The sequence below is a fragment of the Gnatocerus cornutus genome, chromosome 6 (genome assembly GCF_029298725.1).
Source record: "Gnatocerus cornutus isolate USDA-ARS CGAHR chromosome 6, icGnaCorn1.1, whole genome shotgun sequence".
NCBI lineage: Eukaryota > Metazoa > Arthropoda > Insecta > Coleoptera > Tenebrionidae > Gnatocerus > Gnatocerus cornutus.
Window position 1 is genome coordinate 18,776,865 of NC_142238.1, and position 16,973 is coordinate 18,793,837.

The window sequence follows — 16,973 nt, forward strand, 5'->3', positions numbered from 1 at the left end:
TTAGTTATTCAATTGCTTCCAAAGGGTCTCGAATTAAAATTTTCCCCCAAATGAATAGGCTATTTCCATATTTCCATTTTTATACAACTTTATTTAAAAAAAAAAATTTTTAATAAATAAATGTTTATTGCCTTTGCATTTTATTTAAAAATTGGTCAAAAAAAGCGGAAATTTGAGCTACAAAAAATTTGACGAATCAATCATTTTTGCATTGATTGAAAGGGCCGCAGGACTTTTTTCGTTAATTGTCATTATTAGTTTCTGCTAATGGCTGCTCGCCGTCCATCGCCCTTGTTTCACCACTGCACTATTTGCTGGGAAAGAGTAAGTTTGAAAATGGCAGATCCATCTTGCGTTTGACAGCGTGGCCGGGTAATCCATCAGCGCTTGGTCCCAACTTCTCCCTTCGCCCCGAGCTTTGTCCGACCCGCGACCCTCCTGTCAGGGTTAGTGGAACACGTCACTGAACCTATTATGTACCAATACACACCCCAACGCTGCATATTCACGGGCCGCTCCGCACATCTGGTCTAATGGAAGTGCGCTGTTTCCAATATCAGACTACTTTCCAATTTGGGATGCTTGAGTCGCTTCGACGAAGAAAAGAAAAGTGCTAAGAAATCAAAGGTTTTATTAAAATTTCTTAAAGATATAAAAGAAGGTTTCATTGAGTTGTTTTTGTGGTGAAGACGTCGCGATGCTTCTATTCATGTTTATTTCAGCCAGAATCATAAGGCGGAAACCAAGAGGAAGATAAATATTCCATTACGGCTCACACATGATATATCGAACGGTGGACAATACAAACCATTAAGATAGTTCAATAACGATGATTAAGCTACCTCTCCCCCAGTGAAAGATCGGCCATTATCAGTCCATCACAGATCTGTTTCTTATCATGGAGGGCCACTTTGGTCTGGAACAAATACGAAAAATAAACTTGTCAATAAAGCTCATAACAAAGAAGTCGTGTTTGATTCACATAGCACGCGCTTTAGCAATCAGTTCTTTTGGTACACCAGAAAGATTTTATGACTTTGATCATAGAGGGGGCGCTCAAAATGGGGCTTCCATGCCTGTTTTTGCATCAAATATTTTTTCTGAGAATCAAGTTTTGTTCTTGAAAGTGTATAGTTAGCATAGCAAACTTCACTCATTTGATTTCGATTAAAGCAAGCAAGATTTTGCCATACGTGTTATTAAGCAATCGATATTGCCGCGTACCCAGTCATGCTTTCTAATTTCTGATAACGGCAGAACTCACTTATAAACTTAATTTCATACTCCATCATGCTAATTGTGAATTAGCTAATTCTCTGTCCACCGATAAATAATTTTTGTCTCGTTTTCCTTTCTACGATTGTTTGCTCCAAGCTGACCCACATCCGTGCATACCTTCATACCACGCATACCCATATCAGATATCATTGCAATTCTCGCAATTAGCACACTTGTCGTATTAACACACTATCACTGGGGTTAAAAGTGAACGCCGTAAATAACAACCTGTCAAGTTTTTCTATATTTATCCAGCGATATCCCAAGAATGTAAACACGGACAAAAACACCAACACAAAAATAGGTTACAAAATGTAAGTGATCAGATATCCGCACAGGCATGTCTACCCTCATATTTAATCGTTCGTCTGACGAACATCATCAATAACGACTGACAGCGAAAACTGGACCTTTGAGGTAGGTGAATATCGCGACTTTTTTCCGCGCTCATTACGACAGCAGATGTTGAAATTATTTCGGTGGACATGTAACAATTAGTCTCAAGGTCTCCCATCGAAGAGACGATGGAAATCGTAATTACGGTTAAACGGTATGAGCATCACGCATCGCATGTCGCGATTTTATCTACAAACAATGTAAAAATCGGTACGTACCACATTCACTATCAGTTTTGCCATCGTCTTGCTTTAAACAACACTAAAAACAAAGAAAATCCGTTGCACGCCTTCGTTTATCTTATTAGATCAGCCATCTTTGATGCCGCGGATGCGCATGCTTACCTGAGGCAGCTGCAGCCGAGGGTTGAGGGATGAAACAAAATGAACCAAGTGCAATTGTAATGTCACGCATGACTCAGTGTTGACCGTGGTAATTCGAAAACCATCACTGAATATTTAAAATCCCTGAGTCATCTTCAAATCTGTCCAAATTGTCAAAATATTGAATCCCTCGGGAGACCCGACAAAGAACTCCTTTATTCAAGAAAACTACCTACAACTAATGACTAATCTATGTACATTTTGATTGGGCTCGATAAGACTCGTGGGATCACGGAGAGACCGGAGGCCCCGGAAGATTCCTGATTTGGGTCAAAGGTTGAGCGACTTCGCTCATCTCGACGTCGGTCATTGAAGTCTCCGGATGATACAACGCGTAGTTTTGGGTCGATGAAACGCCGCTCTCTGCGAACTTCGAGTCCTTTTTCGCTTTCATACGGCGATTTTGAAACCAAATTTTAATCTGGCGCTCGGTGAGGCTCAAAGAGTGGGCGATCTCCACGCGGCGGCGGCGGGTCAAATATTTATTAAAATGAAACTCCTTCTCCAATTCCAGAGTCTGGAAGCGCGTGTAGGTCTGTCGCGTGCGTTTCCCCCCGGGGGAGGCCGTATCACCTGCAAAAAAAATCAATTAAGCTCGTTGTTAAATTAAGTGAGGAAGTACCATTGGTTTTCATCCACGGGTAGAAATTAGCGGGTGTCTCCCCGAGGTCCTCCTCGAAGCTGTGGGTCTTTTTGGTCTGCGGCCGGGTCAAGAGAGCGCGAAGAGCCGGCGAGTCGTCTTCCTTCTCCTCCAATTTATTCCCATTGACCGCGACCTCCTGTCCTTTCGGCTCAAAAACGCTCTGCTGACAGCTGTCAAACTGTGTGAAGTCGTGGCTCACAATCGGCTCGAAATTTGAATACGTTTGATTTATGGAAAACCTGCAACTCTCATACGTGGGTTCCTCTTTCACGCAACTATTCCACTCCTGATTTTGTTCGCCACCGTCACTGTTAAACAACTGGTTCCTGTAGTTCTGATACAGGTGCGCATTGTTCCAGTAATCACTGTATTGGGCCACGTTCATCGTCACCAGTCACTCACTTCCAACTTGGGCAAAAATGGAATTACGACTAACCATGTCCTGCCACGGTCCAGGCACGTTCAGATAAATGCTAACATTGTCAAGTATTCCCCCAAAAGTCGGACGGGAGGGGTTGCGACCCCCTAAGGTTTGTCGCAGCTCTTTTATTTCGCCAGCTGCCCTGTGAAATGCACCCACCCCCGACCGTTCACCGCTTTTTCATCTTAGTTATTGGGACTGTGACTGTGATCAGACATCACACTAGGTCTAATCAAAATTAGTTTAATCGGATGTTGGCACGGCCGCAGGTACTAAGAAGTAAAAAATAGGCCAGAGCCGACCTTCCGAGAACATCGAACAATCCATTTTACTGCGTCCTGTAACAAATTCGTGAGCGAGTTCTGAAGAATAGCCAAGTTTCGATTTACAACACTACCTAGGTACTTTGGGATGCTTTGATTTACAGCTCGTTGACACAGGAACTGGTAGGCTTAGAACGTTTCGGACAAGAAAATTCACTAATCAAATCGTCACAATTCCAATTTAACGCATACTCTTGTTAATAGCCCAACTATTTAAAAATTTCACACTGTCACAGTCTAAACCCCAGTCCATGTATTTTCCCCTCTGTAGACTTTGCAACAATAGAGATGCGTGTGTGTATCGAACATAATGAGATTCAGTAGTCGATAACAGAGCAGGAACCAATCACTATCGGCTCCGATCGTCTATTGTTCATGTTCACTGTGTGCCGGGGGTGGTTTACCGTCACTTTTAATATATTCGTCTATTGAAAGGCATTTTTGGCCATATTACTTTTATTGCGATACAGTTATTAAAGCGAATCATTAATAAGGGAATTTCTCTTATGATGTTTTCTCACTCGAGTGCTGTTTTAAGTTTGGGGGGAAATATTTGGGGTAATTATCTGTGTTTGGATGAGATGGATAATTATGGGGGGCTATTATGTGTTGCATATTTTATTTATCTTGTGGGGAGAAAGAACAGCAAGTGCAAAGTCTGATTTATTGCTGTCGATTAACTATTTGATTTTTTTAATTAATAAATTGCGATTATTAAGATTTTTATTTCAGCTATCTGTGAACGAGTAATAAATAATACAAGAAAAATGTATGTGATAAATGAGTAACAATAAATAAACTAATCAACAAATATCAATTCTTATTAAAATAATTATGTATGCAGATCTGGGAGCGATATTATAATTCCAAAGTGAGAGAAATCTGCAGATATTTAAAATAAACGTCGGGAAATAAACAGATTTTTTCAAATTCTGGAGTTTTTATTTCTTACTACAGGGTGTTTCTAAATGTTTCTAGCATCAAGCATGGCTATGCAAGCTAAGCAAGTAAGTCTTGAAAAAAAAACTTTTCTACTTAGCTTAAAAATCAAAAATTTGGACACAAAAACGTAAAGTAAGTGACGTTTTATATAGTTTTTAACATAATATTCATTCACAAAAAATAAAAGTTACTAAAATTGGCAAAAACTAAACATCCTAAACTTGACAATTGCCGAGAGTGGTAACTAAATGGTCTAATGATAAAAGATCAATTCAAAACATTAAATTCGTTGAATTTTACTTTGTGCGAGAAAAAATAAAGAACTTGATAATTGCTACAATTACTGCATCCTCAAGTGCTCCTCCTCTCTTAGATAACCTAAAATAAAATAAATGAATCTGATAAACTTTAAGGTACAATCCCAAATAAAAAAAGGATTCGATTGATGTAGACGGCAAGTAGGTACACTCCAGTTTACCAAAAACCTAAGGTAATTGGACTTTTATGTTTTCCAATAGTATAGATATTACATATTTTTTCTACTTTGCGTTAACAATAAAAACGCAAACGCGTTTCACAATAAAAACAATTTTTTTTAATATAACACGGCAAAACAGTATTTTTTTTTGTTATGTTGGCTATGTTATTATGCCGACACTTAAACGTTGAATCAAAACTTCAATGATGATCATCATCATGATCACGAAAATGTGAATTTAGGAATAATGAATCAGAAGAAAACCAAACGTTGCAATACCTAATTTTGCAAAATTAAACAGAAAACGTCAGTAATTATTTGAATTGAAATTTTGTTAGACAAATGTCATTACCTCTTTTGTCACCAACCTAACTTGTCAAAAATCCCTAATCGAAAATAATTTCTTTCAAATGCAATTTTTAAATTTATTTACAATGCAAAGTAGAAAAAATAGTATATTACACTCATTTCATAAGACGACTTGTAGCACTCATTCTGTTTGACCATTCTACATGAAACTCATTCTACAATACTCGCCTTATGAAATACGTGTAATAATGTACTATAGTTATATTCACTACGAAAACAAAGAGGCAAAATATACAGAAATTCCAGAGCCACCCTTAATACTACACCGTCTTTCAAAATGATTTTTATCTAGTTACCTTTGGAATGTCTATAATGTCTTTTGTGCCGCTTGCATTGTACTTGTATTTGAACTATGTGGTTCTGTCACTTCGAACTTCTGTCAATAGTGTCGTTTGTCAAATGCTAAAATCGACAACAAGGAAAAAATTTAAACCACAAACTGAAAAATTTAGCATAGGTTGAGTCGGTTTTACCTCTTTAGCGATTTAATTGTCGCAGATCAGTATCTACTTAATAATTTTTCAAAAGTATAGGTTATATAACCAATGTTATATTTTTTAATTTGTATGGAAAATTATACACAACTAGACGAAAATCTTTTTGAAACACGGTGTATAAACATTTATGAACACTTGTAGTTTTAGTTAGTTATTTCAATTAGATCTTAAGCTAATTCTTCTGTCCCAGAACGCTTGCCCTTCCTTGTAATGAGAAATTCTGCATAAAATCTGATGTTTCGGGACTTCAGTACTTTAAAAGTTGGTCAATCATAGTTCATTTATAGCTAGATAGTATTCCGTTGCTGTTACCAACAAAAATTTTTCTTGTACTACACGCAGATGAGCTGTGATTGATCAACTTAAAATGGTCGTGACTGTAAATGAACATTTTGCGATACAAAAATCATCTCAGATTGATAATTTCCATTTTCGTTAATTTCTGAAATCTTAATAATTTGTCAAATTTTATTTTCATTTCTGATTTATTTCTTATAATTTTCAAGCTGGGAGAATCATAAACTCAAACTGAAACTAATAAATTTAGTAAGTATGTACCTACATATCTAAAAATCATGAAAATGAGTTTTGTAATTTTATCTATTTCAAATTTTTCGTACAATCGAGAGGTAAAAATTTTGGTTATCAAATCGACATTTAGCAATTGTGGAGGTAAAACGTCAGAACAGTGACACTGACGACTAAAATTTTTTGCTCTTGACTGTATCTCGGGACGAGAAGAGACGTCACGAAACGACAGCTGAAACGAATTCCAAACTTTTCAAAGTAAGACAGACCTTTAGAAACTGCCCAATTCTAAAAACTGACAAAAATCCGATTTTCTTGCCCCCCTCGTTTGCAAAATCCCCAGAATTATCGATTAAAATAAAATAGCCCTAACTGCGTGTTTACACACCGATATTTTCCCCGTGAGGGAGGAAAGTTCAGTTCAGAAACCGTCATTTTGTGAAACATCTCGTTAATCATCGTGCCGGCCCTCGCTGTCAATCATTGTATGTTGTTGGGTGAAACTCTGCGCAACATTTAGCGATCATTTCGGGTGTTAATAGATTGCAGATGACAAGATTGTTTAAACTGTTGTAGCATTACTTAAATTCCATCCATCAAGCGGATTTCACTCTCCGTTTTTCTGAGTCACCATGAAATTTTTTCAAGTAACTGTACATGTTTACAGTTGGCGATCATACAAGATTTATGGCGAGCTCCGTTATTACAATGCGAAGAAACGGAAAGTTATTTGGGGTAGGTTTATTGGGGGGGTAATAAAGCTGCCGATGCACCCTTTCACCGAGACGTGGGAGTTGGTGGTAAATAGAAAAACTTCTTTTTTGGGTCAGGTCGTCAGGCTGGAAATTGATATTTTAGATATGTCAGGACGGAATTAATTAATATTATTGTGAGTAGATTGATGGAATATCATGAATAATGACGTCATGACAGTTTGTGGATAAAATATATAATTTTCTTGACCGAATCGTTATTAATGACTTTGCCCTAATCATATACAGCAACTGTATGCATACATTCATAACTCACACTAACACCGGGCACTTGGATGCTTGATGTATTATACTACAGACTATTTGTAATGAATTACTCCGAGCTCAAATCATCGTTTTATTAAACTCTTTACAAAGATTATTACAACTGTCGATGCACCGTGTCCCATAATATGACCTTTGGGATGGGGTGAATCCCCAGCTTAGTGTATTAATTCCTTTTAAATTTTAAATCCACTTTGTAAGTGTAATTTATGTTCTTCGCCTAGATAAGCACCGTTGTAGTTTTTTGTCCGAAACCCGCATTCTTTGTATTCGGAATTAACACATCATAGTTAGACTTTATTACTTAAAGCATAATCAAACCTGTAATGAATTTCGTTTTTCTAAATTTTAATCTATTCCCGACCCACTACAACAAAGTCGTACTTTATTATCGCTGGAAACCGTAGCGTATCGAGACAAATACGATTTTTCATTCATTTTTCGCATATTGGGATATTTCTCGAAACAGTTACCGATGGAAATTTTATTGCAAGCGTGTGATTTTGGTACGAGGAGGTTACAAAAAAAAATCCACGAATGAATCCTAACTTATTCTGTTCTGATGATATAAAAAAAATATTCTTCATTGTATAATAATGAATGAACGGATAAACAACTCGAAGAAAACAAAAAATTCTCAAGGAGCCTGTTCGGCGCTTATTTTTAATATGTAGTACACAATATTGATACATTTTCAATGTCAAGTAGCAAGCTATTTTTTCAAAGTGTCAATTCCGACTAAATATCAACAAACAGATTTACAAACAGATATTAAAAAGGATACTATATACTTACAGTTAACAAAATTTCAACAAATAAATTAAATTGATGCGACGAGTTCAAATTTTGGTGAACATTTACGATTCGGTCAAATTTTTAATCGTTGTAAGACAGCAGATATTAGAGGGATTAAACAAATTAAGCGAATTTTACCGATGTCTTTAACAATGAGAAAATTATAGAATCTGCTATTTGGTGGTTTTGTTCTATTGGGTAGTGGCTACCCCAATTAAGCCATAAAATCATTATTTGGTATAGCAGCCTCCAAGATAATGTAGCGCTGACCTGCTCAGATGACTTGACTTTTAAGGGTTTTTACAATCTGGGGAAGTTAGACGAATTCACTAAAAAATCAGGGGAAAATATTAGAACATCAGAGGCCAATCAAAAGGAAATCAGAGGAAATCATTAGGATATCAGGGGAAGTTAGACGAAGTCATAAAAAATCAGGAGAATTTGGACGAAATTACAAGAAAATACAAAGAAATAAAGGAAAGTTTGGCGTACGCCATTTTTGAAAAATTTAACTTCTGAGATTAATGTTCCTGGGAAATCAATGTATCAGTCTTAATAAATCACTATGAATCAGAGGAATTCGTTACGAAATCAAGGAAACTTAGACGAAATAAAAAAAATCAAAAAAAGTTAGACGAAATCATTAGTACATCAGGAACAATCAATAGGAAGCCAGGGAAAGTCAGACAAAATCATAAGAAAATCAGGGAATGTTAGACGAAATCTAAAAGAAATCAGGGAAAATTAGCGAGGAAATAAGAGGAAGCTAAATGTAAGCCATTTTTGAGAAGTATTAATCTCTGACAAGTCATGTCATCAATAAGAAATCACTAGACAATAAGAAAAAATCATTAAGATATCAATTGAAAATCAGGAGTTAGACGACATCAAAAGAAAATCAAGGGAAGTTAGACGAAATTACAAGACAGTCAGCGAGGAAATCAGGTGAACTCAGCCTCTGGTCAATACCAATTTATGAGTGAATAAGCTTAAACAAATAGTTCGTTTCCAAACAATGAGTTTCAAAATATAAATTATTATAGCCCTTTTGTAATTATTATTGCTGAAATCTGAGACTACACCGTGTGTATATTTTTTCTTCTTTGATTCTAATAGAATTTGCAATGGACTCCGAAACCTTTAAAGGCGCAGCCTGCCTGATTTATGAATGTTTAAATTTTAATAGCGAAGCCCGTTGGTTATTTTTTTAAGCCTTTAAGTCTGTTTTTTTTTCAAAAATTTTCAGAAAATTCTTCATTTTGCCATGCGTAGTTATTTGTATCAAGAGTTTCAAAAATCAAAAAACACAAAATATGAAGTTATTTTAAAACTTTCTTTGTAAAATGTTAAATGACAATTAACTAGGTGGCCCTCGGAATTCTGTAAAACTCGCCTTTTTTGTTTCATAATCTAACATATAAACAATCTCAAATTAAAATCCAACGCCACGGAAAAGCGAGGTCCACGAAAAAAGCGAGTCTACCGAATTCCGAGGGCCACCTAGTTGTAAGTGTAATTTATGTTCTTTGTTGTAGTTTTTTGTCCAAAACCCGCATTCTTTGTATTCTGAATTAACACATCATAGTACATTTCACACACTGGAAAAATCAATCCTCGCAGCCAATAATAAATGACAAAAATCGTCCATCCATACCAGTAGGTTATTGTCGGATTGTCGAGGGATGCAGGGGTGAGGTGCGAGGGCGATCCCGACAGGGCTGAGAGAAAACAACCCGACTGTTGACGTTGATGGATTATATTTCGTACAAATGCCAAATTGTGAAAAGAAGAGTAGACGAACGGTAGAGCGCATACCGGAGTTGTAGACGCGCGCCTAACCACTTTTAGATCAATTATCGGGGACTTTTGTTGTTAAATTAGCAACTAAACAAACACCGCTCGCCAGAAATACCTTGTTTGATTTGGCACCGAGAAAGAATCCCGTGATATCGTTGGCACATAAGTGAGCATTTATGGTCCGGAACACCGGTCTTCAGAAATTGAACACTCTTTCTCACTGTTTTCTCCATTCGGAGTTATCGTCGCGCATGTGAAATGATGAATGTGCCGTTCTATGATGCGACTCAACCATTCAAATTTATGTTCATCTGCGAGCCAGACACAATTTAATTATTAATATGCTCTCCTTGTCCCAACGCGCAAAGAAAAACTTCATACGAGAGACCACACGCGACTCGCTTTTAAAATCTCGAGCGGAGCATTAATTTCAGTCGATGCTTGATTTTGATGAAGTCATCGATGGACAAGTGATAACAATAATGGTATGACAGGCTTTACCATGTCAAACGTCCAGGAATCTGATCTCGGCAGGAAAAATATAGTTCAAACTATTAATCATTCGAGACAAGAAATTTTTTCTTGCAAATTTTATACCACCAAATCACTTCGGTAGAGACAATATCTTGGCAAATCAACGCAGGTCAACTGCTGGGGTTAACGGAATGAGCGGCTCGTCTTTACTTCATTACTCATATTCGCACACTCATCACAAACCATGGTGGAGCTTGACTAGCCATCAATGACAGGGTTAGTTAGGCAAGTGACATGAGTGACAGCTGGTATGGCCGCCGGTGTTAGTTGAAATTCAGAGGATTACTTGCAACTATTCAGACGAGGCTAGATGCCGACCAACAGGAGCACTGCGCTCGGCAGTCAACAGGGGAAATGATAAGCAGATTTCCGGGGCCGACAAAAGAGACATGCTTCTGTTGGTTTTACTACGTACTTTTGGCCCGAATTATTGAAAACATATGCAAAACACTTTAACCCAGATATCCACTTCGTAATTGGGACTCAAATACAGTCATTTTGGTAAAAACATTAATTTAGGGACTGGAGGCTAATTATTGTTGTAACGATGCAGACAGTACCATTTAGCCGAACTGGGTCAATATTTTCCTGCAAATCGAAGAAAGTGAGCACGCGGCACGTGGCCATTGTCCGCGTTATGCAAACCAGGTAATCAAACTCTATTTGGCGATTAAATAATTCAATCAAGAAACAAACGTGCCTTAGACCAAAATTTAGTTGAATCAGAAAAAGAACAAAACGGATTACAAAATCAAAACTGGTATTGTATCGAACTGGGCAAAATTTCTAGTTTCTTAGGACTCTGGAACTAGAGAGACGTAGCTAAAGTTCAAACAAATCAAATTCTCATCCACTATTAAAATGTTACACCTACTTTATACTGTATGTTTTACGATATTGTTTAGCGTCCATAAAGTGGTTCTTCATGGACGACGTCCGTAATAATAATGTAAAACGGCCGCAATTTACCCCCTGTATGCCGTACATGGTACGAAGAAAAGATTCCTTAGTTTTCGACGCTGTCCCAGCTGCTTTTTCCATTTTATGCACAATTTCTTTTTATATTGTTTATTATTTATCTGATGGTAAAATAAGATCAACGCTCGGCAAGATTTCTTTTGTTAGAAAAAGGATAAAAGGTCAAAACTTTTCAGTGGTTATTGTAAATTAGCAAACGAACAATTTTTGAAAAGAAAATTTTGAAAGTTTGTTACCAATTACCTTAGGATTACAAAAAATAAAAAGGATTATATTATAAACAATTTAATAATAAAAGTTTTTTAGCACCGATTGTATATTATGCATTCTATGTTTTACAATATCGTGTAGCGTCCATAAAGTGGCACGGCGTCCATAATGATAAAGTAAAACGGCCGCAATTTAACCTCCTGTCTGCGTTACACTTCTGGACTTCTGGTAGGAAAAACAAACTTTTTAGCTGTTGACGCTATTTCACCTATTTCTTCCTTTTTATGCACGATTTAATTTTTTTCATATTTTTTATTATTTGTTTAATTGTGATCAACGCTCGGCCTTAACAATTTATAAAAGAGGCAAAAGCTAAAAGAGTTACATCTCCAAAACAAAAATAGTAGAAAATGTCCTTGTCGACTAGAAATAAGCCACTGTAAAATCTGTGATTTTTGATAAATCGTTTTCAATTTTGGCGCACTAAATAACAGTACTACACTTAATAAGTCTGTCAAATTTGGAAGCAATAAACCAGAGGGTACTTGAGTTACAGCCCTAAAACTAGTATACTAGGAAATTTTTCTTTCAACTAGAAATAAGTAATTGCAAAATTTATGATTTTTGTTGAATAATAACACTCTATAAGCGTACCACCTTTAATAAATCTCTTCAATTTTGAAGCCAGATCTCCATAGATACTAGAGTTAGAGCACCGAAAATGCTATTCTAGAAAATTGTCTTCTCAACTACAAATGAATCAGTTTGAAATCTATAATTCTTAATCGATCATTTTGAATTTTGAGGATTTAATTAGGCATGCCACTATTAATAAATCTGTGAAATTTTGTAGTACTAGACCTGTAGATACTAGAGTTACAGCCCCAAAACACGAATACTACAAAATTTCCTTGTCAACTAGAAATAAACCACTGTAAAATCCGTGATTTTTGATTAATTATTTTGAATTTCTACCCACTAAATAGCAGTACTATACTTAGTAAATCTGCCAAATTTTGAAGCTATAGACTAGTGGGTACTATACTAAAAAATTTTCTTCTCAACTAGATAATAATATAATAATAATAAATCAGTTTGAAATCGATAATTCTTGATGAATCATTTTGAGTTTTGAGATACTAATTAAGCATGTGACAATTAATAAGACTATAAAATTCTGTAGTACTAAACCTGTAGATACTAGAGTTACAGCCCCAACATTGATTGATAGTTCTTATCATTTAGGCCGATTTTATTAAAATTTGTATATTTGCTAGTTTTTAAGTTTAGACAATAAAATTTTAGGAGGTTACCATCTTTAACGTGTTGATTGACTGTGCCAAAGTCCAAAAATTTAGATTAAGAAATAGAGGTTTTAGAAAATTTTATTATTTTTGGACGAACTAAAAATTATCAACCTTTTTTTATTAAAATACGTATCTTTGTTAGTTTTCTAGTTATGACAATAAAATTTGAGGAGCTTTCTATGTGTAACATGTTCATTACCTGTGCCAAAGTGCAAAATTTTAGAACAAAAAGTATTGATTTTAGAAAATTTTATTTTAGGACAAACCAAATTTTTTATACTTTTTTTTTTCACAAGTTTTGATGCCTAATCTGATTTTTTTAAATTAAAATCCTCTTCAATAATATCGAAGATAAACCCTTGTATGTAATTCGTACATAAATATATTTTGTAAACTCATAGAGCTGGTCCACAAAGACCTAAATTATGTAGTTATTATATAAATAGCTATTACTACTTGATATTGCATTATTTAACTAGTAGATAATTCGGCCGAAAAAATGCGATAAATTCTCGACACGCCTGGAAGGTTTGAGAGGATATTTTGTCAGTATTTATTTTAGATGAGCAAACGAAGAAACCCTGCGAAGAAAATCTCTTTTTCTTCCGTTTATTTCTCGATTTTTTCTCTAAATTAAGTAAACTACCAAAAAGAGTTCAAGAATTCAGAGAAGAATTTATATGATTCTGAAAACCTTCATGTTGGAGCAACATTTTCTTGCAATCTATGCAGCCATAGATGGCGGACTGAGATAGCCCAAGCATGCAGTTCCTTCTTTTGCTAGTTCAACATTGAGTGGCGTCTGAATGAAGCACGATGACGTTTCTGGCACTGGTGGTATTGAAAATTAAGAAGTTATGTTTTCGGCACGTTGAAATAAAAATGATCTCTGAACGCTCATCACGAACACGTTCTTGTGCAAACGACATTAGTGGAAAATTAAACGCTAAAGGGACGACCGAAAACAATATGAGAAAGAGGAGCGGAAATGCATGTAATGAGCGTTTTGCGTGTCGGAAATACGTCAATAGACGGCAGCACAACAGCTTGCAAATTTTTGAATCGGTCCTGAGATTGTACATTTATTGCACGACTGAGGCTGTATCGAGCATTATTGGTCAATCTAAGCGCCATTTGACGTTAACACGGAAAGGTTGAGGTAATTAATGCACGTTTGCATTACGGGGTATTTAAGAGCGTGATTAATAAATCGTTTGTCGTTATTTTTACGTCGTTGATAATCGTTCATTTCGTGCAACAGGCGTGCGGAGAAATCCCGAAAAAAACGAGGTTTGCGTATCTATGGTTTACAATAGACCGTGCTGAAGACATCAATCATTTAGGGGTTTTGTGGTTTGTTTTATATGCGAGATGTGATATTATTTTGACGATAATTAGCAGCTGTTACGAATAGTAATAGTAGTATCTAATTTGAAATGATTAATTACAGAGCACCGATATCGCAAGCTTACATCTTCTACATCTTGGCCATGATATGATTAATTGTCGCATTTATATGTTGTACCAACTCCAACAACTGTTAAATTAAGAGACACCCAGAATGTTTTTTGGCTTCTGTTTTACCATCGCTTCATTTCCAACATCCAAAGGTAAACTAAAGTCGTTAAAGTACCCTCTGCACCACGTCGTGAATATTTAACAGTAATTATTTTTTAATTTATGAATGAAAAATTCAAAGTAGAAGCTTGCCGTTCATAATGACTACATTAACGACAGTTTACTTCTGGTTTTAGAGAATTTATAATTGCTAAATAATATCAAGTTTGATGGCGATCATGTTTAATTTATTTATTCTAGAATTCCTATTTGTTTATTTAGCGGCGAAGGCGGTTTGTTTTATGGATTTTCATTAACTTCATCGAAGGTTCATCAAGCTTAATATTTTCTTAATTCATGGTAAAAATGTTGCGTTTATGATGCCGAAGAGCGAATGTTAAAAATAAAGTTATGACACCTGTCATTCTGTTCGTTTTGGGGCTACAGTGATAAAACTTAAGGAAATTACCATGTTTTAGTTACTTACTAACTTGACCAAATTACAAAATGCAGAGCAGAAGAAACAGATTTTAGAAATTTTTGTTGCGAGGACTAAACAAAAATTTCAATATTTTTTTTTCTAACACTTGTCATTGTATTAGTTTTTGCAGTACGGTAATGAAATTTAAGGATGTTATTTTGTTATAGTTATTTATTAACTTGACTAAGTTATAAAATTGTAGAGCGGAACGGACAGATTTTAAAAATTTTTATTGAGAGGACTAACCTGTCACCTGTCATTCTGTTAGTTTTCGCGCTTCAGGAATATAATTTAAGGCAGTTAATGCGTTTTGGTTACTTATTAACTTGACCAAGTTACAAAACTGCAAAACGGAAAAAACAGATTTAAGAAATTTCAACATTTTTTTAGCACCTGTCATTCAGTTAGTTTTTGCGCTACAGTAATAAAATTTGAGGAAGTTATTATGTTTTAGTTATTTATTAATGTGACCAAATTACAAAATCGTAGAGCAGAAAAAAGATTTTTTAGAAATTTTTATTTTGATGACTAAGCCAAAATTTCACAACATTTTTTTTCTAACGTCTGTCGTTCTGTTCGCTTTTGCGCTACAATTTAGAAGTTACTATGTTACTCTGTTTTAGTCACTTTTTAATATGAAGTTACAAAATTGTGGAGTGGAAGAAACAGATTTTCCAAATTTTCATTGCCAGGACTAATACAAAATTTCTATATTTTTCAGAAAAACCTGTCATTTTGCTAGTTTTTGCGCTACAGTGATAAAATTTAGGAGAATTACCATGTTTTAGTTACTTATTAAATTAACCAAATTACAAAAATGCAGACCAGAAAAAACAGTTTTTAGAATTTTTGTTGCTAGGACTAAACAAAACATTCCATATTTTTTTCCGAACATCTGTCATTTTACTAGTTTTTGCATTACGGTTATAAAAGTCACAAAATTGCAAAACGAAAAAAACAGATTTTAGAAATTGTTATTTGAAGAACTAATCAAAAATTTCAGCATTTTTTTTAAACACCTCGTCTGTCAGTTTTAGCGCTACAATGATGAAATCTCGGAAGGTTACTATGTTTTAGTTACTTATTAAGTAGGCCAATTTACAAAAATCTAGCACTAAAGTGACAGAAAAAAATATTTATTCAATTTTGACATTTAAACAGACATTTATTTTGCTGTTAGCAGGCCATTAAAGCTTTGATTTATCCGCTAGCGGTATAAAAATTTTAATCAACAAGCTAAATAACAATTTTATTTTGCTGTTTTGAAACCATGGTTATTATAACGCCTTGCTACTTTTTTCATCCAAGAAACTTTTGATACGCTTTTTTATAAGCATCTCGACTCTTTAACGGAAGCAAGTTTTTCATTATTTCTTCGGAATCTTGCATAATTTTTGAGCTTTTGAATAAATTTTTGACAAACACCGTCGCCAGAGTCACTACACATGCAAACCTGATATTTATTTGGTAGCTGTCAGTTCTGACGTTTTTCAAATGTGAACTTTGAATCACAATTTTTGGGGCTTAGGGTGGTCAAAATTGAATAGAAATTCATTCATTTTAGACGCTTATATAATAAATAACTATTAAATAACTAAGCAAAAATTTAAACATTTTTTTAGCACCTGTCATTCTGTTAGTTTGTGCGCTACAGTGATAAAATTTGGGGAAGTTACTACGTTTTAGTTACTTTTTACTATGAAGAAGTTACAAAATTATGGAGTTGAAGAAACAAATTTTACAAATTTTCATTGCAAGGACTAATAAAAAAATTGTATATTTTTCAGAAAAACCTGTCATTTTGCTAGTTTTTGGGCTACAGTGATAAAATTTGGGGAAATTACTATGTTTTAGTTACTTAATTACACGGCCAAATTACAAAAATGCGGAGCAGAAGAGACAGATTTTAGAAATTTTTATTAAGAGGACTAAGCAAAACTTTTTTTTACACCTGTCATTCTGTTAGTTTTTGCGCTACAGTCATAAAATTTGGGGAAGTTACTACGTTTTAGTCACTTT

General features: G+C 35.0%; 1 protein-coding gene and 1 long non-coding RNA gene across 5 annotated transcripts in view; both read right to left on the minus strand.

Moving 5' to 3' along the window:
• Window positions 1–618: 618 nt before the first annotated feature.
• LOC148173647 (uncharacterized) overlaps window positions 619–16,973 on the minus strand; it is an 84,906-nt gene continuing 68,551 nt past the window's right edge. For 3 of the 4 annotated variants that reach the window (XR_015770265.1, XR_015770267.1, XR_015770264.1), the window contains one exon: window positions 619–916. This is a non-coding gene — a long non-coding RNA (uncharacterized LOC148173647). Of the gene's footprint in view, window positions 917–1,892; window positions 2,130–16,973 lie in introns of those variants that run through there. The other variant, XR_015770266.1, reaches the window with a different exon arrangement.
• LOC148173648 (homeobox protein Hox-B5-like) lies at window positions 2,274–3,093 on the minus strand. Its single transcript, XM_088039321.1, has 2 exons — window positions 2,680–3,093; window positions 2,274–2,630 (listed from the first exon to the last, which is right to left on the minus strand). Exons 1-2 carry the CDS (start codon window positions 3,083–3,085, stop codon window positions 2,287–2,289), a joined length of 750 nt encoding a protein of 249 aa, XP_087895447.1. The 5' UTR covers window positions 3,086–3,093; the 3' UTR covers window positions 2,274–2,286.